This window comes from Coenobita brevimanus, chromosome 106, assembly GCF_032717465.1.
Source record: "Coenobita brevimanus isolate Jiangsu-jjx chromosome 106, ASM3271746v2, whole genome shotgun sequence".
NCBI lineage: Eukaryota > Metazoa > Arthropoda > Malacostraca > Decapoda > Coenobitidae > Coenobita > Coenobita brevimanus.
In genome coordinates, this window is record NC_137059.1 from 13,424,203 (window position 1) to 13,447,912 (window position 23,710).

Consider the following 23,710-nt stretch of genomic DNA (forward strand, 5'->3'; position numbering starts at 1 on the left):
AGCTTCTCTCACCTGATGATGTACCTCAGCCAGCCTTTCCTGAAGATGCTTCGCACAGCTGGAAGTGTCTGTAGGCAGCTCTTCACCAGGTGGTCTTTTAACAAGTCAACAGGAAAGCGTAACTCGTGGCCCAACATCAGTTTTGCAAGGGTGTAGCCGGTAGACTCATGGGATGCAGACCGATATGCCTGTAGTACTTCATTCTGTGCTTGTAGATGGACACTGTGCTTGCAGTAGCTTAATGATTGCAGCCAATGACACCTAGTCCTCCTGCCCAGCTCGGGATCTTGTCTACACACCCCCTTGCTCCATGTCGAAGACTTGACTCACTGCAGCACTTAATCCACACTCCTGACACCAATGTTACGTCCCCGTCCCACACTGCCACAGGTTCCAACAGCAGTAGTTCAGTATAGGAAGGACGTTGCCCATTGAGTTGTTCTTCCTAGAGTCAGCCTTTCGGTGTGCAACAACAAAATCGGCTCAGGCGTGGTAAATAAATACTGGCTTCCCAAGGTCGCAGTTTTCGCCAAATAATTACATAAAGCTTGCCAAGTACACTTCACTGTTTTTACAACTACCGGAGCTATACAGTCTTCAGTAGGCTGCACTGACACTGAACTGCACTGAAACTAAAAACTGATACGACACTGACTCCCCTTGGCTCTTCCACCTCCTTAAATAGCCTTCCCTACTCCAGAGTTCTAGCACACTCGAAGGGGAAACAGTTACCACTCGGAAACATCCAAAACATGCCAGAAATTTCTTACGTTACCTAACACTCTAAAATGTGATTTAGCATACAAACTGAAACAAAATTAAATAATTTAATAAACAATCACATAAAACATTATAGAGAAAAAGAGCATAAAGTTTAATGCATAACTTTACAAAATACCCTCTCTCACAAATAGCAGGTTATCTGGCAACTCTCACTCGTAACTGGAAAAGACGAGAAATACTGAGAACCTAGCATTGCTTCCCATAAATCCCTATTTTCAACAGTAGTAGAGAGGGAATGTAGATCATGTTGAATGGAGCCTGACTGATTACGTGCTCGTTGAGAAATCGATGCTGTTGATACGAGGGCAGTGAGAGAAAGATGTGAAGGTTTGTCAGATCATATGACTGGTATGCAAAATCAAACAGAGGAGTGAGGTGTACAATGAGAGATAGGAGCTGTGTGGCAGATGAATACAAGACCAAAGTAGGGGAGGAATTAGAATCAGTGAATTGGCATGAAATCGATCTGGACAGCTTGTAAAATGTAGATAGAGATATCTTATTCAGGAATGCTAAAGCAGTGTGTGGTGTGGCAGGAGTAATAACTAAGAAGAAAGGTCCGGCATGGTGGGATGAAGAGGTTAAGAAAGCAGCTGAAGAAAAGAGGAAGAAGTGACTAGAGTGGATACAGGACAGAGGTTCAGCTGAAATAAGAAATGAACATACTGAGATCACGAAGCATTTAAAGAGACTAGTGAAGAGGAAAAAGGAGGTAAATGATGATCTGGGAAGAAAAATGAATGCGAACTACTCTGAAAATAGGAAATTATTCTGGAAAGAGGTGTGGAGGTGTAGAAGTGACAGTGGAAAGAAATGTGAAAATGTGAAGGAGGTAAGCGGTAGATTATTAACCCATGGGGATGAAGTAAGGACCAGATGGAAAGAATGTTTTGAAGCCTGATGAATGAGAATGGAGTGAGCAAAGCGACTGTTAACATAACTGATTTTGGGGGTGTACGGAGGAGGAATGCAGTGCCAAGAAATGTGACACTCGGAGAAATGAAGAACGCTGGAAAGCGGCTGAATAATGAGAAAGCAGCTGAGGTTGATGAGGTATATTGAGATGATTAAGTGTAGTGGAGAGAGGGGAATGAAGTGCTTGCTGGAGATATGTCAGAAGGCATGGATGAGTGAAACTGTGCAAGTAGAATGGAAAAAGACAGTGATTGTACCCTTTACAAAAATAAAGGTGAGTGAAGTGAGTGCCAGAATTATCGTGATATAAGTCTAGTGAATGTTGTTGGGAAGGTATTTGGAAAAATTATTATAAAGTAAAAGAGATGTCAGAACTCCTAGTGAGTGACGAACAGGGTAGCTTTACGAGTGGCAGAGGATGTGTGGATCAAGTTTTTGCAGGAAGACAGTGGAGAAGGCGTGTAAGAAGGACTATAAGGTGTTTATGGCATTTATGGGAAGTGCATACAACAAAGTAGACAGAAGGAGTGTGGAAGGTTTTGATTATGTAAAGTGCACATGGTAAGTTGTTAGGTACCGTCAAGAATTTTTATGATGGTAGTGAGGCATGTGTAATGGTAGATGGGCATCTAAATGATTGGTGCACGATCAGTGTGGGCGTGTGACAAGGCTGTGTGATGTCCCTAAGGTTGTTAGATATATATGTGGATGAGATGGTGGGAGAAGTAAAGACACGAGTAATGGAGAAAGGGATGGCGTTGGTAATGAATAGTGGTGTGTGGAATATCTCAAATTTGTTGTATGCCGATGAAGCAGTGCTACTTGCAAACACCGGACAAAAGCTTGGTAGACTAGTGCAGAGTTTTGTAGGTGTCTGTGAGCATCGTGCCTTTAAAGTAAATGTAGAAAAGAGTAAAGTGATGGCAATCGAGAGAGAAGGTGACTCCCAGTGTGATGTTACAGCGAATGGAGAGAGACTGGAATTGGTGAGAGAGTTCAAATACTTGGGTACAGTGATAGAAAAGAGAGGAAAATGTGCAAAAGAAGTGGAAAGTAGAGTGACACAAGGAAGGAAAATAGCTGGTGCTATGAAGTCATGCCTTGATAAAAAAACAGAGGCTTGAGTGTTGCGCTGCGCGAGGCTTACATGAAGGAGTGTTAGTGCAAACTTTATCATACGGATGTGAGACTATGGTGTGGCATGAAAATGAAAAGTTTAGAGTAAGAACAGTGGAGCCGGGACTGCTGAGGAATGTATGTGGAGTACAGAGAGTGGATAGGTTACGGAATAATGTGATTCGTGAAAGATGCGGAGTAAGGAAGTCTGTGGACACCAGAATCGAAGAGAATGTACTGGGATGGTTTGGTCATGTGGAGAGAATGGTGACAATAGAGTGGTGAAAAATGTATATCTGAGCGAATCTGAAGGAGGGAGAAGGCTAGATAAGCCAAGAAGATGGAGGGATATAGTGGATGAGTGTGTGAGAAGAGAGGTATGGAATATGAAGAGGCTAAGGGACTGACAAGAGACCGAGCTGGATGGATGAACTTTGTGCGGAGGAGAGCATAACCAGGGATTTGGCACCCTTTTTTAACGTGACAGCGGTCAGACTGGCACTATCAGATAGGTATTTGTGAAGCTACAGAACATGGTGACATTTTGGGGGGCCTATCTGATGGAGCCAGGATTCCGTGGGCTTGAATAATGAGTGAATGGAAGTGTGACCCATTGAACTGGGCACACTTAGTCTGTCTGGACGTCGCTACTCATCACCCTGCCCTAGGGTGGGAAAGGGGTCCTGATGATGATGCTGATGATGAAGATGATAAGTTGATAACAATTAACACCATACCTAGTGACGAGGGCAACACAGTCACTCATTATCCAAGCCTCCGGAGTCCTGGCTCCATGTCACGTCCTCAAATATTATATCGACTCTACATACTTACCATTCAATCTTTTATCCTTCTGATCAGAGGCGTACGGAGCTAAAACTAGGCTACTCACTTTAGGTACTTAGGGCGAGAAGGACCAATTGTTTGCTCCTGAGTGGCAACATTTGAGCAATTAACCCCAATATACTTCAGAATTATATATCCATGAGTCATATCTAGTTGGATCACCTTAACGCACCAGACCACCAGGCAACCAATCATCACTTGAAGTTATACCTATAAGGGCCACATCGAAACAGAGCACCTTAATCTACTTGATCACCAGGCACTTCGCACAATATAAAATGCAGCAAAATATCTCCAACTTCTAATGTGTACAAGGTTGAAGCATTCCTCGTGGAAGGCCCTGACGGAGGCGGTGTAGCAATACCAGCGAGAGATATCGTGGATTTGACTGGAGATGGTCATTTGCGACACTTTATCACGGTCACCTATCACCTCTGCCACCCCCTCACCAGTTTCACTAGGAGGAGGTTCTGCAACGATATAGAGATTGTAAGAATATAGTTAGGTATCTCTCTCTCTCTCTCTCTCTCTCTCTCTCTCTCTCTCTCTCTCTCACACACACACACACACACACACACACACATACACATACACACGTTCTACCATAGTAAAGGTCTCCATCTGCTCATTCCAATATCTGTTAGCGCTGAGAGTGTTGGCATGTTGAAGCTGAGCTTTGTAGATGCTTAAGGGTGCGTCTGTGCTGGCGATGGAGGAATTCTGAGGAAAAAGGGGGGTATATAGGTTCATCTTCTCTCATTATCCTTGGGGTTTCATTCTCTTCAGACTTGTCATGGAATGATCACATTACCTCTCTCGGAAAATGTGCTTCCAAGAGGTTAGATGTGCTAATCAGAGTTCATGAAAGTGAAAAGCAAAAAATAAAACTAATGGCCAAATCCAAAAATCTTAAAAATAAAATTAATGTCATGATCCTACAATCTTAAAAATTAAAACTAATGTCCGAACTCTATCTTAAATCGAAAAAGCGTGGACAATCCCCGAGGTTTTAATTTCTTGATCAAGTGATGAAAGAATGTTTTTGACTTTCCTATATCAATGATGACGGCACTCTGCAGTAAGGAATGCAGATACTCTAGATGACTGCATCCCATGGCTCCATGGCTCCTCCCATGCTATGATCAGTCACTGAATGGTGCCATCATTCCCCTAAGCTCCATCAGCAGGATGACAGAGGAAATTCACACAGAGACAAAGATATGCACAGCTTTGTAGAACAAAGTCATTGGATTCAGGAGCTAACAAGAAGAAGCAACTATGGAAGCAACCTATCATTAACCAACATGCCAGGCAGGGGTAGTCCAAGTAAGAGTGTACAGGGAATCGCTGGACCTGTGGGATGGATGAAGGGTCTCGGTTGTCCAGGAATATAGAGAGCTTCTGTACCCCCAGTCGGAGCTCCCCTCTTGTGCATCACCGTTGACGTTGTTACCTTGTGACGCACCAGTTCGAACTGCTTCGTCAGCGTCTCCTTGTGTAGATTTCGTGAAGTGGGGTAGATAGGAAGGAATAAAAAATGTAACCCTTTTAGCTCCATCGGCGTTCTCTCAGTTCAATAAAATCATTTGGAATTAATAGGAATTAAATGGCCAAGGAGTGGGCTAGTGGTAGGCTATTATTACTTAACCCCTTTGCTGTGCTGGTATTTTCTCAGCTGAATTTAAAAAATAAAAACCTGGCATTAGCAAGAGCAAAAGGGCAAAACAGCCATTAACGACATGTTGAAAGTTTAAGGAACACTAAGAATAAGGCGAAGAGACAAAAGGAGCAACAGGGGTGGCAGTGTGTCTTGGGAAAAAGGGTCACTAGTGAGCTGGGGCAGCAATGCATCTTCAGAATTTCCTTGTGTAGACTCTCCTTAAGTGGGTAGAGATATGGGGGTAAGAAATTTAGTCCTTTGGTTGTGTGGGTGACCTCTCAGTCGTCTGGCTCAGTGAGACAAACACAACTGAGTACCAACAGAATTATGTGGAGATCCTTTGGTCGGGTTGGAGATACAGTACGAGTATATGAGGGAGGGTGGCGTGATGTGGGATAAGAGACAGCCAGGCAATGACATACTTGTAAACAAATAAGCAGTAAGGTAAGCTAGATACATTACCTGTTTATCACATCTGAGTCCTCCATCCAGTGAAGACATCCCGAAGGTAGACAGACAGAAATAGGCAGAGGCAAATAAGTAAATAAACTGATAACGTAGCTACTGTACACAGGCAGATAGTATAAATAAAAGTTAAAAATCTGACGTACCATATCCGTATCTTCTATTCACTTAACACTGAAGACATCCCCTGTGTTGGTCATGCACTGGTCGTCCATGCAGCAAGTGTGAGTGTTGGTGTGGGCCGGAGGCTTTCAGGGCATATATTGCAAGGGGAAAAAACTAGGCATATTACTACAATTAATATTTTACGATCTCAAAACACACACACACACACACACACACACGGGAAGGACAACACACGAGTCGGACGTATATCACCGAGCTCAGCTCTGGGGATACCTAATTTGTATCTATTTATGGGTCAAGCTCAGTTAGGCTAATTTAAGTGATGATCCAACACAGTAAAACAGATAATAGTAAAACAGTGTAGAATAAAGTAAGTAAACATCTATAAATCAGTGTATAGGAATGTGCTGAGTTTCCGTATGTCAGCAACACTAAGGCGAGCAGACAGCAGTGATGCAACTACTGTAAGAATTTATTATCTTTCCTTTAAGATGGTTTCATATTTTGGGACGATGCCTTTAGAAGATGCTAAGAGTAGATAGGATAATGACTTCTACCCAGAATTGGTTGAAAAGGAAACTTAGGATAAGTTAGTTGAAAAAGTCAATAGACTAGAGAGAACTTATCAACTGGAAATTGATGAAATCAATAAACTAAGCAAACAGAAGGAAAAAAAATGAAGAATGAATAAAGGAAATATACAGAAAAGCCACAACAATTGATGAACTATCAGCTGAGGTAAATTCTCTGAGAACAAAGGCTAGTGAAATGGGATGTACAGTTGTCAACCATGAGAGCATTATGGATGATTTCAGAAATGATACGGGGAAATTCAGGTAAGCAAGCAGTCTGATAGACCAAAGTAGTAATAATGAAGAGAAAATAACAGGTAAAAGAAATGCTGAGAAATTACAAAGATGAGGTACAAACTACTTATGCTGAAATCTTGAAAGTAAAGAATGCTTTAGATACAAAGGTAGAAGAAAAAAGCATTAGAAAAGTGAAAGAAATCATAAAAAAAAAAAAAAAAACTAGCCGGGGAAGCTTTAGGGATTAACAAATCTATAGTAATCAGTGGCATAGGTGATGAAGAAATAAAAATACAGACTCTCACGGGACAAAAAGGAGATGGATAATATAATGAACATACTGAAGCAAGTATCAGTGGATATCTGTAATAAAGATAGGGAACATAAAAAGCTAAGGAAATATAAGAGAAGTAAGTCAAAGCCCCTGAAAGTAACCTTCCAGAGTGCAAACACTGTAGACGAAATATTAAAAAATGCCAAGAAATGGAAAAAGAGGAATTTAAAAAATATTGTTAAGAAGCGAGATTTGCCAGTTAGGTAGAAGATGTTTCTCGACGTTTCCCACACCATAGCTCTGGTATGAGTCAGAGTTGCCAGTTTGCTTGTTGTTTGTGAGCGTAGTTGTTTCGTAAATTATACAGTAACTTTTGAGTTCTTTTTCTCTATAATGTTTTAGTTATGTGATTGCTTGTTAAATTATGTAATTTAATTAAAGTTTGTATGCTAAATAATTTAGGGTGTTGTGCACCGTGGGAGAGCTCTGGCATATTTTGGTTGTCTCCGAGTTGGTAACTGTGCTCTCTCTCTCTGGAATACACCAGAACTGTGGAAAACTGTAGTAGTTTCTAGAGTAATGCACGCGTATATAAGGACGGGGAAGAAACTAGAGCAAGTTCAGTCGGTTCTCAGTTCAGTTTGAGTGTCGGTGCAATGTCAGTTTAGTCTGTATATTTTCGGTACTTGTGAAAATAGTGAAGAGCTGTTGGCAAATAATGAAAAGTTATTGAAGTTTGTATATCATCGGAACTTGTGAAAATAGTGAAGTGTTGTCAAGCATTAAAAGTAACTGCAGTTAGTAAAGTTCGTATAGCTCTAGTGCTTGTGAGAATAGTGAAGTGAAGTTGGAAAGCATTGTGTAATTATTTGAAAAATATAGACACTAAACTTAAGAAGTCAGTGTTTATTTACAACGCCAAAGCTGATCCTGTGTACTGTACACCTAAGGGCTGACCATAGGAAGTACAACCCACTGGGCAACGACCTTCCTGTACTGTACTACTGCTGTTGGAGCCTGTGGTAGTGTAGAGTGGAAACGTAACAGTATGGTTAAAAAGATGCCTAACTCAAGAGGAATTGAGAAAACTAAAGAAGTAGAGAGAGGAAACAAAAACAAACAACGAGGAAAGATCAGAGGAAGAGATTTTTTTTTTTTTTTTTTTACAAAGTAATTGGATTGCAGGTTCGAAAGTGGTACATAACCAACAGGGAGTAATAAGCAGGAAGGCAGTAGACTCAGGCTATGGCAAGTACAGTATGTAAACAAGATGATTAAGTTGATGTACTTCAATGCAGAGAGAATATCTAAGTTATTAGAGATGAAAATTTATAGCAGAGAAAAGGAACCACATATTATTTGCCTAACTGAAATAGAATTAACCCCAAGGATATCAAACGATACGCTAAACTTAGAGGAATACAATATATGGAGGAGAGAGAGAGAGAGAGAGAGAGAGAGAGAGAGAGAGAGAGAGAAAGGAATTATAATATTAAAGAAAAATCTACAAGTCAAAGAAACGGAGCTAGATATACCCTTACAAGTAGAACTGATTGCAGTTGAGATTAACACATCTGAAGGGAAAGTAATTGTGCCTAATTTATACATGCAACCCAAAACAAACACTGGACGGAGACGAATATGAAGACCTGGCGGAGAGTACAATTCAGAGCTTAATAACATTACTACATAGAAAAGAAGAGAAATCTGAAAGAAGTGTATTAACTGGAGATTTCAATACAAATATAAATTTGAACACTCTAGATATAAGAAGCAAAGAAAGCTGTTGAGACCAAAAGCTCTTGGATTTTGTGCAGGAGTTTTTCCTAACACAACACGTAAAGGAAAACACCAGAAAAAGAGGACTTGAGGATCCATCAGTACTACTGTAGATCTTATATTTACTAGGCAAGAAAATGACATTGGGAATATAATGTATCAACCTCCATTCGACAAGAACGACCATGCAGTATTAAACTGCAACTTCAGGATTGCATATGACATAGTTAACACCAATGAGTTACAAAAAGAGCCTAAACTACCATGACCTGATGAAGTGCTTCATGGAAATAGATTGGGAAAAGGAGCTTAGAGGACAAGATTTAAATGTTATATGTAGAAAGTTCTGTGAATTTTATGAAACAGGAGTCCAAAATTACATCCTAGAGCACAAAGAAACAGAAATGGAAATAAAGAAATGGTTTAATAGTGTAAAAAAAAAAAAAAAAAACTTTCTGTGGAATAGATACAGAAGACACAATAGAGGACATATAACAACTATAAATAGGTAAGAAACGATTATACAAGGATGAGGAGAGAATCACAAAGACAGTTTGAGGAAGACATTATACATAAAAGTAGTGATCAACCGAAACTATTTTACAGCTATATCCAAGCAAAGCCAAAGTTAAAATACAGCCCATTACGGACGAGGGGATCATCTACACACAAGCAAAAGTTATTTGTAAAGTACTAGATAAAAATTTCAATCATTTTGTACAGAAAATAATTTTGAGAGAGATGATATGGAACATGCATGCCCACACATATTACCAGATGTACAAATATCAGAAAAAGAAATACAGGAAGCGTTAAGATAATTAGACAAAGGAGAAGCAAATGGTCCTGACTAAATTTCAGGTTGGGTGCTACATGAATGTACAAAAGAGTTAAGTGGACCATCATATTTAACATTCAAAGTATCCTTAGGTCGAGGCAAACTATCTGATGTTTGGAAGTAAGCAAACATTGTTTCCCTGTTCAAGAAAGGGAAAAGACAGAATTCACTTAACTACCAACCTGATTCACTGACTAATATTGTAAGATACTAGAAAACCTGATAAGTATAGTTGGGATAAACCATCTACAAGAACTCATAATGATAACAGAAAGGCAGTTCGATTTTACACAGGGAAAACAATGTGTTACCATCAATGAGGAATCCAAGGCATCGTATATTGTTATATTCAAGATTTTCTCAGAAAAAAGGAAATGAGAACAGTACTAAGGGGTAATAACTCATCATGGAGGGAAATGACTACAGGAGTTCCACAGGGCTCAGTACTGGCACCATTTATGTTTTTAGTATATATATTTCCCATTGGAGCCCAGTGTCCCGAGTATTGGACAGAACTGGGATTTTCGTCTTTATAAAGTAGTGAACCCCCGGGTAGGGACTTGTGAGCTTCGTGACTATGAGCCGATAGGCGGAGGGCGTTATGCTTAGTACCCTCCCAGTGCAATGCCTCGCCCAGCACCCCTGGGATCCAATGAGTTAATGACTGGCAAACCTATCAGTCTCTTTAACCCATTGGAGCCCAGTGTCCCGAGTATTGGACAGAACTGGGATTTTTCAAGTCTTTATAAGGCAGTGAACCCCCGGGTAGGGACCTATGGGCTTCGCGACTATGAGCCGATAGGCGGAGGGCGGTACGCTTAGTACCCTCCCAGTGCAATGCCTCGTCCCGCACCCCTGGGATCCAATGGGTTAAATATAAATATAGATAGATAGATAGATAGATAGATAAATGACATAGGCAGTAACACTGGAAATGGAAGCTATCTAAATATGTTAGCTGATGATGCAAAAATACAAAGGAGAATTACTAACACAGACTCATGCAGAGAGCTACAAGAAGCATTAAGTAAACTTCATGAATGGAGCAATAAATGGGAAATGAAGTTCATTGTGGACAAGTGTCGTGTAATAATATTTGGTAAAATTGGAAAAAGACCAGATTGGGATTATAAGTTAGGAAGTTCAACCCTACACATATCAGAAAGAGAGAAGGACGAGTCCCAGGGAAAGAGAAAATAGACATAAATGAGTATATAAGGTACGAAGAAGCATCAACAAAAGAACACTGCTAAAAACTACATAGAAAGGAAGGTGATAAAGACGTGGAAATTCAGATTCCCTAATAGGGCAATTGATCAGTGGAATGCACTACCAAATGAAATAGTGTTTGCCAAAACAATTCATAAATTTAAGGATATGTATGATAAAAGTGATTTAATATACGGGACAACACGAGCTTGGCACATTCCTGTTAAGATACAATTAGGTATAAACAGTTATGTAAGGACACACACACACACTGTCTCTCTCTCTCTTAAAACCATGTATGCAGCAAATCCTCTTTTTAAGTGCTTAACTGGTATTTTTCTTTTTCCTAATAAATTCACAGCAAACATTGGAGAAAAAACGTTGATCAGAATTCCATCTAAGCAAACCCTTAACGTTTTACGGTCATTTGTGGAACAGGCGTAGTTATTAGATTTGAACAACCTGCACTCAGCATTAGAAAGTTCAAAATAATGTATTCTATCATTATCACATTCTCCATAAATAATCGTAGGATCTTGGTAATTTGTCCATGCCTTCGCACTCTCGTCCTAGTGACACAGATCTCAATCTCAGTTCTTCTCATTCAATCAAGTATTCACTCACCCACCCACCATTAGTCACTCAGTCACCTACCTATTCACCCGCCCACCCACTCAGGCACTCAACCACCCACCCGCATTGCCACTCACCCACCCACCCACCCACCCACACCTACACACACACACACACACACACACACACACACACACACACTCTTTCTCTCTCTCTCTTTTTCTTTCTTACCTTCAGTGTCACTGGGCAGGAGTCACTGGAAGAGTGATCCAGACTCACATCACCAGCTGAAGGTCAAGGTACAGAATGAGAGAGAAAGAGAGAGAGAGAGAGAGAGAGAGAGAGAACATCCAGATTCATTAAGGGGCTTGCCATCAGAGTGCATAAAAAATATAGCCTATACAAGGTTTTCTATCCAACTATTTATTCAGCTATCTATCTATCTGTACATCTAACTATCTATGTTTTCAATGAAAGAAGAAGGAATCACAGGCTTGAGGTACACACATCAATCACATATCTGTCTGTCTATCTATCTATCTATCTATCTTTCCGGCGACTTGTATCCGTCTATCAATCTAAATCCATCCCATTTCTCAACCACCGTTGTACGTCCTATTCTTATGCATATCCAACAATGTATCCGTAAACATTCATGTATTTATCTATCTATCTATCTATCACCTGATTGTACTTCCTTATGTATATCTATCAATGTATCCGTCAAATTAACAGCACGAAGAATGTCATTACGGAAAGCGAAGAGACCAGGTGCTTCTTGACCTATCTATCTATATATCTATCTGTCTGTCTATCCGTCTATCTATTTGTCTGCTCACCTGATTGTACTTCCTATTCCTATGCATATCCAGCAGTTTGTCCGTCAGATTAACAGGATGGAGAACGCCACTAAGAATGCTTATCTGAAGTTATCTATTTTTCTATCCATCTATCTATCTATCTACCCACTCACTTGATTGTATTTCCTATTGTTATGCATGTCCAGCAGTGTGTCCTTCAAATTAAGATTATGGGGAATGTCATGAGGGAAAGCAAAGAGGCCAGGTGCTCCGTAGTCCACCATATAAACACGATCGTTCGGTCCACCTCCTATCACCTTACCAGACCCCACGCCCCTCAGGCCTTCAGCGTCGCCCCTCAGAACATTCAGAAAGTTCTCAGGGGTCACGTTCTCCTCTGTGTAGTCCTTAGGAAACCCATGGTAGACGTCGGGGCCCCCTGGTCAGTTGGTGATCTTGCCTAGAGTAGGGTTCCTTTGGGAGGTTAGACTCATTTTCCTTATTTCTCTGGTACTGGAACGCCTTCATGTGGTGGCACCCATATGACCAGGAGGAGGAGCCGCCGGGTGATACATACGTTCCTCAATCCCCTCCCTATCCCTCCTGAGAAGGATGGTAAGCTGTGGAAGAAGGGCAACTTCGCCTGCAGTCCACAGGGTTCACGTTCAGATGAATGGGATTATTACTACTACTACTATTGTTACTACTACCGCTACTACTCTTAATAAGTCTTCCTCAGCGATTTATTTTGCCCACCACTCCTATTACGTGGCACTGATTTGATTATGCCCAAAGAAAAAATATATAATACACAAGACAATGGGAAGGTGTAACATGTACAGGGTTTGTAAGGAAACAGCGCTACGAGAATACGGATCACGGACGATGATCTCGGTTAAGATTTGCGAACAAATTTACCATCAACTCCCTCTCGTAATTCGATTTTTTTTTTTCCCGCAGTTAGAACAAGAAGATTAAAATACTGATTCTTTCTATATCATTTGTTCCTTCTACAAAAAGAAAATGGAGTTGTGAGAGAACGCTGATATTATTTTATTTTTATCTTGGTCCTTTGCTGAGTCATACATACTATGCATTCAGAAGCAGAAGTTGACCTATTACTCCAATGTATCTACTTCACGTTAAGGCCATCTCCGTCTCTTTCCTAATACATCATATCAAACAGTATCATCTATGGGCACAGACATTTCAAACCTCTCTCATCATAGGAACACTAGGAAGCTCTACCACACAGCCCCAATAGGAAAAAAAAAAAAAAAAATCCAAACTCACTGTTCGTTTTCGGCAATATCGTCGTACATGGTAGCAATAGTGCATTCATCTGGCACCCCATGAGATTGGAGAATGTGGTAAACATGGCACTTATCAGCCTGTGGAAAGAAATGGATGAATGGATGGATACATATACAGAGAGCTTCCTAGAGAGATGGACTGTTTGATAGACTGACCGATAAAGGGATGGATGGACAGATGAAACTGCCAAAGGCAGAGCGCTTGCGGATGGATCCCCCCTCCCTCCTTTTCCCCCCTCCTCCCTTTTCCCCCTCCTCTTCCAACCTCTTTTCCCCCCACTTCCCTTTCCCCTCCTCCACCTCTCTTTTTCCTCTTTCCCCTCCTCCCCCTCTCCTCTTCCCCTCCTCCCCCTCTCCCCTTCCTCTCCTCCCATCCCTTTCCCCCACCTCTTCCCTCTCGTGCCGGATGAATCAGAGTTCTTACTTTCTACCAGCATGTCGGCAGTACAGCCCAAGCCGGATGGATCCGAGTGTGTATAAGTTCACCGGTGTGTCGGCAGTCATTTGGCGAAAAATTTCTAGCTTCACTGAGAAGCTCATTATGGGTTTAGGAATCTAGAAATTGCATTGCAAGGGGTTTCATACGTTTCTCTTCAATATGGTAAAGAAAAAGTCTATTTTCCAAATTTGAAAAAATGGTGCCAAGGCAGGCTGGCCACTGCGTCCCGACGACTTCTGGACCCACGGCCAATGAGGGGTTTCAACCCCCCACCTACCCCAAGGCCTTTGACTGCTTTAATTTAAACAATAGGTTTTCAGAGTTTATGGATATCTACCTTCTGATGTTTTTTTCAGAACGATTGGCTCAAAACTGTGACCTGTAGAATGCAGACAAATAAACAAACAAATATACGAAACTGACCAACATACTTGCCGAATCTTTCGATTCCGGCAAGCAATTGGATAGACAGAAAGATACTGGTTGATAGATAATAGATAGCTTGGTAGACCGATGGATGAACATACGCATAGATGAATGGATAATTTGTTGGATGGATGGATGGATGAACGGATATATGAGAGAGAGAGAGAGAGAGAGAGAGAGAGAGAGAGAGAGAGAGAGAGGTTACATTCTGTAAACTAATAAAGTATCCATTTATGCTGTATTACTAGAAACAACAATCATATAACTAAACTAGGATGGTACTCAGTAGAGCGCATACCGCCACCAAGGCCCAATATGCAGTTCCTTTTAATTCAATCAAGTTTAATCCAATATGAAAACAGACTACCCCCCCCCCCATAAAAGCATATTTAAATCCGCTAGATCCGGAATTTTATATGGATCCGCGCCAAACTGTACGCTTTCATACAGTAGATACCAAAATCCTAAATATGCGTGACTTTTTTCATCAAGATCCATGCAATATTCACTGAAAATTTTACGAAAATGTCGAGAAACGCCCTATCTCGCAATGTTAAAGAAAGTGGAAAAAAAAAAAAAAATCCTGGATCCGCACCTTTGTACGGATAGGCACCAAAATTTAAGGTAGTCTATTTTGCGTCAAGGCCCAGTCTTCTGCCAAGTTTCGCGGAAATCCGTCCAGTAGTTCTGGTGTAATCTTGCTCACAAACCAACCAACAAACAAACGAACATACGGACAGGGATGAAAACATAACCTCCTTGGCGGAGGTAATAACAAGCTAGTACATAGCATTTCATAATTTAATTAACTGTTTTGCAAATGTGAAATCTGAAAAAAAAAAAAACTAGGGATAATTTTGGGGGACATCATATAAATTTATAAATAAATGCAAATCGAGACTGACTACATTAAAAAGAACATGGAAGCATAACAACAGAGGTCATTGCTAAGGAACATAGAGAGAGAACCATTCAACCTTCCAACTTTGGTGTCTATAGTTGAACCATCCTCTTGAACCAGCTAGAAGCACAGCCCACAAGTTCCCCCTCACTCCCCCCCCCCCCTTGAATCTCCATCAGGCTTTCCTCCAATCTGAACCCTTCCACCCACACTCCCATCAAGGCTAGGATGGTCAGGGCGAATCACTTCATGTCTCCTGTAGGGTAAGAGAAATGTGACCTGCAGTCCACTGGGTTCACATTTCAGATGAACCTGGACTATAACTACTACTATTACTATTACTCACAATGTCCAAGGCGCCCCGTCTAAATCATAAGAGGGCGATAATCTGTAATCTTGATAAAGAGAGGCAGGTGGAATGATAAAAGATATCTGGTTCCCTTGAGAGGTAGGCGGGATGCGCTGACCTCGAAAACTGACTGAGAAATAGATAAAGACGTGAGAAAGACTGGGAGCGTTGTACAGTATCACGTCGGTAGTGAGGGAGAAAGGGTAGAAGTCGGGTAGGGATGGTGGGAGGGTGAATGGGAGAGGTAGGGATGAGAAGTGAGGAGGAAGGCAGAGAAGATAGGAAGGGTGGGGTATAAGGGAGAAGGGAAGAGGGAGAGGGAGAGGGAAAGAAGAAGGAAGGAAAGAGGGTATAGAAGAGGGGGGAGGGCAGAACTGGGAGAGAGGGAGAGGGAGTCGGGTGAGGAAAAGGGAAGATTGGGTGAGAGGGGAGGGAAAGGATATGGAACAGGGGGAAAGAGAGAAAACAAGGGGGGGGGGGAACCGGAGAGGAGGATAGGGATAGTGAGGGTTGAGAGGGAAAGTCCACATCGCATGACTCCACATTCTTTCGTACACATTTCCTATCACAGCACATGACTCCACATTTCTTAGTAAACATTTCTATCACATCACATGACTCCACATTTCTTAGTAAACATTTCTATCACACCACATGACCACATTTCTTAGTAAACATTTCTATCACATCACATGACTCCACATTTCTTTGTAAACATTTCTTTCACATCACATGACTCCACCTTTCTTAGTAGCTATTTCCTATCACTTAACATGACTCTGCATTTCTTCGTAAACATTTCCTTTCATTTCGTTTCATTATTAAAGGCTCCAAGATGCTTGCATGCCTCGGCTTTGGTCACCTAATGGCGGCTTTCCACGCTCACGATCCATTGCAGCCTCCCTGTTCAGTCCCTTAACCCTGAGGTCGCACTTCATTTGTGTATTTTATTTCCAACACCAAAGCATCCCGAAAACGTCATACTATTATGTATTTGCATTCTTACACTTACGAACGATTTTGGCGCCACACAGGGACGCCTTTACGATGGCACCGAAGTCGCCCCAAAAATGTATATAAGGTCAGTCGTCTGTTGATACAGTCGCCCCGTATGGCAAAGTTTCATATTGGCCCGGACACTGCACTTCCATGCGTTCAGTGAAATTTTTTTTTTTTTTTTTTTACAGAAGGTGAACAGAGGAAGGAAAAACATGTGACTAAAAAAATAATAATCCATACACCGGATTACGGGCGTCCTCCATTTATAAAAAATCTGAAACAGTTGAACTTCAACAGCCATAGGTTGAAGTTTAGAGGGAAACCACTCTGAGAAGCAACTTCCAAAGAGATACAGTTCTGGGAATAGAAGAATTCTGATAGGCAGAACTTCTGCAATATGGCAGTGTGACAGTCCAGTCGAGAGCGCTACCAGATGCTAGCGTAGTGCGGGGGAAGGCGTGGAGAGGTGGCACAATGGATCCAACTTCGTCTGAGCATCTGCCATAAAAGTATCTGTAAAACAATGCAAGGGAGGTAACATTCCTTACATGAAGGGGACGTAGTTCATTCGTAATTGTAGAGTTATTCATAATTCTAACAGCTTTGTTCTAAATTTTGTCCAGTTGTTTTAGTGCAACGTCTCCACATCCACACTACAACGGTGTGTAATTTTCAACCTGAGATCAAACATGACTCCTGTAAATTATACCTAATTGCTCGTCAGTGAAGAAGTTACGGACTCTGTACAACATATCCAAGTTTCTTTGAAGCAGTTTTAGCGAGTGATCTAAAATTAGAGGTCCATCGGAGGGCACTGTAAAATGAAGCACTTAGAATTTCAATACTTTTAGAGACTGGAGTATTAGTAGCATTAAAGGTAATATAGGAATCAGGCAATATCTGTCTATTAGTAAACTGTATACAATTAGTTTTTCTAGCATTAAATGAGACAATGTTATTTTGTCCCCATTCAGTTATCTTAGATAACTCTTGAGTTATGGAGATTGCTGTACTGAGTTATAAGTTTGAGATACTAAACTTTGTGAATGGGTATTTAAGTGTGAATGAACTGTGAAGTGTTGAGTCATCTGCATATGAGTGAATGGGATAACGGGTGACAGATAAGAGACCATTAATATGAATAGGAGCATTCACAGTAAGGCATAGATTCTACATACCTCCAGATTTCCCATTTTATATTGCGAGCAATTCAGAATGCCCCATACGGGTGTTTTTTTTTTGTTTTTTTCATATTATTTACAAAATTTTCTCATTCATTTAAGGTGAATCCCGTGCCTAATAATGTCATATAATACTTTGTGATATTTAGAATGTTTTGTGGTGTTGGCTATAACGTCCAGAGATGAAAGTTTATCGGTTTTACACACATGTACGAATATTTTTTTATTTATACTTTTCTTCTAATACTCCCAGTGGACACTAGCAAAGGTATTTACAGAAAAAAGCTGTTTCCCCAGATGGTCGCTGCCTGCGATACGACATGCTCTGCAGATCAAAACACAGCCACAAGTTTTCTTCCTAGTGGTTCTTTCTTGGGAGATGGGAACTTGGCCCAGCCTCTGACAACTTTCGCATCCTTCTTTCTTGTTAACTTCTTTCTTGAGTCCGATTTGCAGCCAGCCACAGCACATATAGAGTGTGACAAAACCCTGTTGACAAATGCTAGTATGTCAGGCACCTTGGAGCTCTGTAGCCGAGACCGAATTCAGTATTTTTATTTTTTTTTACAGCAGATAAATCTGCTAATTTGACTTGACAGCACTACATGTGACTGTACGATGGTGTGAGTTCATATACAGACGAATACTAATATAGCTCCTAAGTCCTGCTGATCGTTATTTATCCTATATATCAAGGTATGGGCCTTGCTATACATAACAGATTCAACAGATTCTAGCGATGGGTATTATGATTGATATTTGTGAAATATGTCGTATTACGCATATCATCCCTAAATAATAATATATTAAACATAATTTGAACTATTATTTGCTTCGCAGATAGTGAAAAGCTCCTAAATATACGAGATGAGAGATGAATCGTAGATTCTTTACCGAGTTTGCTCCTTTGACCCTGCGATCTCTGTTCATGGGAACCGCAACCTCTTTGATGTAAATCTTTTTTTTTTTTCTTTTAATACGTTTGATGGTGCCCACTTGGAGTATTGGAATAAAAGTATAGATCTAGAAATATTCGTACAGCTCCGTTCAGAAATTCGTACTGCACCCAAAGTGGAAGGCACAAGCCTCGGTCAGCTCCTTCTGGACGACATGTTTGTACCCCGAATCTCTCGCCACCACAGAGAGATCAACAAGTACCGGAGCAGTGTCAGTCACACAATGAATGCGAAATTTGAGATGAAATGGATAAATATAGATACTGGGAAGTATTATTACATATTAATGAAGGAAATATTTAGACATTCTGCGGCTGTGATGAAAACACATACAAATAACAAGTTACAATACACAAAAGGAGGGAAATGAGAGTCTGATACGAATCAGTGATTTATGAGTTGCATACTCTCCCACTGAAAGACACACACACACACACACACACACAAGAGCAACATCAATAGCCTACTCTCCCACTGAAAGACACACACACACACACACACACACACACACACACACACACACACACACACACACACACACAAGAGCAACATCAATAGCATACTCTCCCACTGAAAGACACACACACACACACACACACACACACACACACACACACAAGAGCAACATCAATAGCATACTCTCCCACTGAAAGACACACACACACACACACACACACACACACACACACACACACACACACACACACACACAAGAGCAACATCAATAACAACAGCCATCACCGCTACCACCCATCACCACAGCCGCTGCCACCATCCACCACCACCACCCCCACTCGCCAACACCCACCATCCACCACCACCGACGCATTAACAAATCGCATATGAAGGAAAATACACTGAAATAGTCTACTTCATCCGTCCTGTTTGTGTGGAAAGGTCAACTAACACATTACAGTTATTATGTGTGAGTGATCTTGCTTCTAGTAGGCAGTAGATAATATATAAGGATAATTATACGAATGTTTTCAAACGAAAATAGACAATTTTACTTGTACATTTTCAATCAACAGAACTTTATATAGATAGATAGATAGATAGATATCATCATCATCATCATCATCAGCCGTTGAGGTCCACTGCAGGACCGGCCTATCCCTACCGAAGCAGGGACGATACAGACAATGTATCTCTACGCAGTGGCTTAGGCTGTCTGGTAGAGAATGTATGTAGGGTAAGAATGCTTGTGAGTGTGATTGTAGTGTTGTAGTGGCTTTGGATGTGTGTGTAGTCTGTGAACCAAGTGTTATCGGCCCGCCTTAAGCCGATTGGGTGCAAGCATACTAGTATGTGACACTGGTTCAACCACAGCACCCCTTGTGTCCGCCAAAGCAAGTGGCTTGGTGAACGCTTCCCAAAGTTTTTGCAACTCTGGCGGGAGGCGAACCCGCGCTCACCAGCGTGCGAGACGCACACTCTACCACTGTACCACAGAGGCTCCAGATAGATAGATAGATAGATAGATAGATAAACAGCATTTACCACCCTCAAATCAAAGTTAACCACCGCCCCAGTAGTCGCGTTCCCAGACTACAACCTCCCATTCCGCCTGTATACTGACGTGTCCCTCATCGCCATAGGGGCTGTCCTTGCACAAGTACAAAATGGGAGAGAACACATCATCGCCTGTGCCAGTCGCACCCTGAATGCGGCAGAACGAAACTACGCGGCCACCAAACGTGAGTGCCTAGGGATCATCTGGGCCCTAGAATATTTTAGGTCCTACATCTCAGGCACCCATGTAATAGTCATTACAGATCACCAATCCCTACAATGGCTACGGCAATCAAACACCAACAATGCCCAACTGATACGCTGGCGAGAGACCCTCAAAGAGTATGACTTCAAAATTGCATACCGACCAGGCAAACTCCACACCAACGCCGATGCCCTATCCCGTCTCCCAATCAACGCCATCAAGACAGAACCAGACCTGGTCCAAATGTGGAACAATAAACAACGCCCCACCTGGATTCCACAGACCACGTTCACTAAACTCCATCCACACAGCGAACATCTCTTCAACCCTAACGGACACATTGTCCTTAGCCCAGCCACTGCCCACGACACCATGCTCCACCTCCATGCCCACAACGGCATCCACCTGGGAACGAAGAAACTGCTACAAGTCTTTAACGATATGTACTGGACCCCAAACCCATCCACCATCGCAAAGAAGATCATACAATCATGCCGAGCGTGCGCCCTTGGAAAGGACATCACCTGAACACCAGGCCCTACAGGAAAGTTAACAGCACAAAAACCGTGGCAACTACTCTCCTTAGACGTCGTCGCCCCTCTCACACCAAAAGCAGGCTACAAGTACATAATTACCTTAGTGGATGTATATTCTAAGTTTATCATCGCCTGCCCCGTCAAGGATCACACCGCACTATCAGTCGCCGATGCCCTCACCCGACATGTATTCCCTTATTTCGGGATCCCACAGGCCCTTCATTCGGATAATGCTCCAGAATTTAAGGGAAAAATCTGGGAAGAACTAGCTAGCATATTCGGATACAACATCTCTCACTCATCCCCCTACTGGCCCCAGGGCAACAGCATCTGCGAGAGAAGCCATCGCTCCTTTATGAATCAGGTCCGCACACGCATTATGCAAACGGGAAACGAAGACTGGCCTGCACACGTCAAGATCATACAATGGGGTTTAAATATGTGCCCAAGAGAAGATGGAATAACTCCGCACGTCTTCGGAGAATCTCCCCTACTCCTACCACTCCGCCACCTCAAACGCCGCCTCCACCATCTGCATTCAAAACAAGACTTAGCACCTGACGCAACCCACTCCAACCCATACACACCTGGCCAGTCTGTTGTTGTAGCAAACCTGCCTACCCCACCCAAGACCTCCCCCCGATTCAACGGACCTTACAAAATTGTGCGAGTACCCAACCCATACCAAGTCACTGTGGATCAACAAGGACAACACCGCACATACAGAAATCGCCACGTGCGCCCCTTCCACCCACCCGATACCACCCACCCCCACACTAAGCCTACCTGCACCCCGGCCCACACACCTGGCCACCCCGACCTTTCTCAGAATCACCCCCAGACTCCTACTCCTACTCCTTCTCACCCCCCTCCTCAAACTCTCCAGCAACCAGCCCACCCCCAGACACACCACCACCACAGCCTGAAACCACCACTACCTCACAACCTGAAATTCACCCACCAAACACCCATCCACCCACCACCTCCCAACCCACTTCACCCATGCCGCCCACATCACCACAACCGCCCCCCCCCCCGAAAACCACACCACTCGCCACCCCACCACCCCCACACCCACCACCGCCCTTCCTCATGACCACTCCCATTATACACGCCACACCGCACCCCCAACCATCCCCCCCCCTCACCACCGCACACCCTCACCACTACCACGCACACAACCAGCCTCACCACCCACACCCACCATAACCACTACCACCACCAGATCAGGACGACTCTCACGCCCACCCGCAAGATACACACCGACACCTCCACCCATCACACACCCACCCCAAAACCCACCCTCCCCATATACCCCCCCAAACACCTCCCCCATAACCCTACCCCTCCACCAAGCACGTTGGAACTTTCCCAATTCCCAATTCCTCAAAGGACGACGCTCCTCCCACCAAATTAGCCCCAATATAACCACCAACCTCCCATCACTCTCCAGCATTCAAATTTCATCTCCCCACCAGGCACCATTCCCCGAGATGAAGGTGACGAAAGTCCGCTGGCAACCATACAACCACCCACCAACCAGAGTCAAGGGCACCGACCACCTGCTACGCCTCCTACGCCGGACCAACCATCCGTCCTCCCTCCACTTCACGCTCAACCCCCATCAGGAGCCCAACCAGTTCACCACTTACTGGGTCAGTCTCACCCAACACCTTACCCCGGCCTACCAGACAGCCACCTCTACCACCTACCACCTCCAGTCACGGGGCCGTGACTTCAACGATGCGGAGGGTGGTAAAATGCCCGCCGTGCCCGCCGCAGGACCTCCCACCTCACTACCCCCCACACCACCACCGAGCCGCCACCCCACCACCATCCCAGGAGGACACACTGGTGAGGTTAGTGATCCCGGGCAAGAGGGTCATCAGGGCATCACGGCCCTGAGCCCCTATTCCCCGCAAGTGCCCCAACCCCAGGTGATCAGGGGAACTGAACTACTGTGCGGGCAGGGTAGTGATCGTCAGAATAGGGGTGGGACTGAAGCCAAATCAGTCCCAGGTAACACCGTATTGACGGTCTTGTTACACCCTCTAGGGCAGGAGGCCCAAGGGCAGGAGGCCCAAGGCTACGGCCTAAATAAAAGTAAAGAGAGATTGACAGACCTAGGCTACGGCCTAACAGAGTGTGCAGAGGGGAAGGCGACCCCAGGCTCCGGCCTTAACACACCAGGGAGAGAGAGTTGCCCTCGTGCATCCCTCTCCAGTTGCTCTTCGGCTACGGCCAGAATACGGTCCAGGGTAAAGAGCCCCTGCTACCGTATGTGTAGCACTACCCTATTATGGAAGCGGCGTCCCGGGGTCGGTACCCTGCCGCAACGGACGGGCGAACCAGTTCGCCCGTTAGTCGTCTTCCGTACGGGCAGACACTCGGCTCCGGCCGGGGCACGTACCAGGGTAGAGAATTCCCTGCAGGTAGGATCAGTCTGTATTGGAGAGAGTGTGGCCTCTGTGCCCCTCACTCCGGCTTGTCTCCTACTATGGGAGGAACACCACGCCGGCGGTACCTTGCCACGGCAAAAGGGCGACATCGATCACCCTATAGGTGTACCCCATACGCCGGGCAAGTTCACGGCCACAGCCAAGGTGCGCAATAGGGGAAGGAGATCCCCGGCTCAGGCCTCCAGACACACTCGAGAGACCACGGGTAGCGTGAGTCCTCCTCTAGCCTCTTTCCCTTTGG

At 43.3% G+C, this 23,710-nt stretch overlaps 1 protein-coding gene across 1 annotated transcript in view; it reads right to left on the bottom strand.

Moving 5' to 3' along the window:
• The window catches only part of LOC145416537 (legumain-like), a 145,264-nt gene that overhangs the window by 93,880 nt on the left and 27,674 nt on the right, over nucleotides 1-23,710 (bottom strand). The window contains exons 2-4 of the mRNA XM_080285504.1: nucleotides 12,367-12,632; nucleotides 4,257-4,380; nucleotides 3,973-4,130 (exon numbers count right to left, since the gene is read on the bottom strand). Coding sequence (XP_080141630.1) covers nucleotides 3,973-4,130; nucleotides 4,257-4,380; nucleotides 12,367-12,632 — 548 coding nt within the window. The remainder of the gene's footprint in view (nucleotides 1-3,972; nucleotides 4,131-4,256; nucleotides 4,381-12,366; nucleotides 12,633-23,710) is intronic.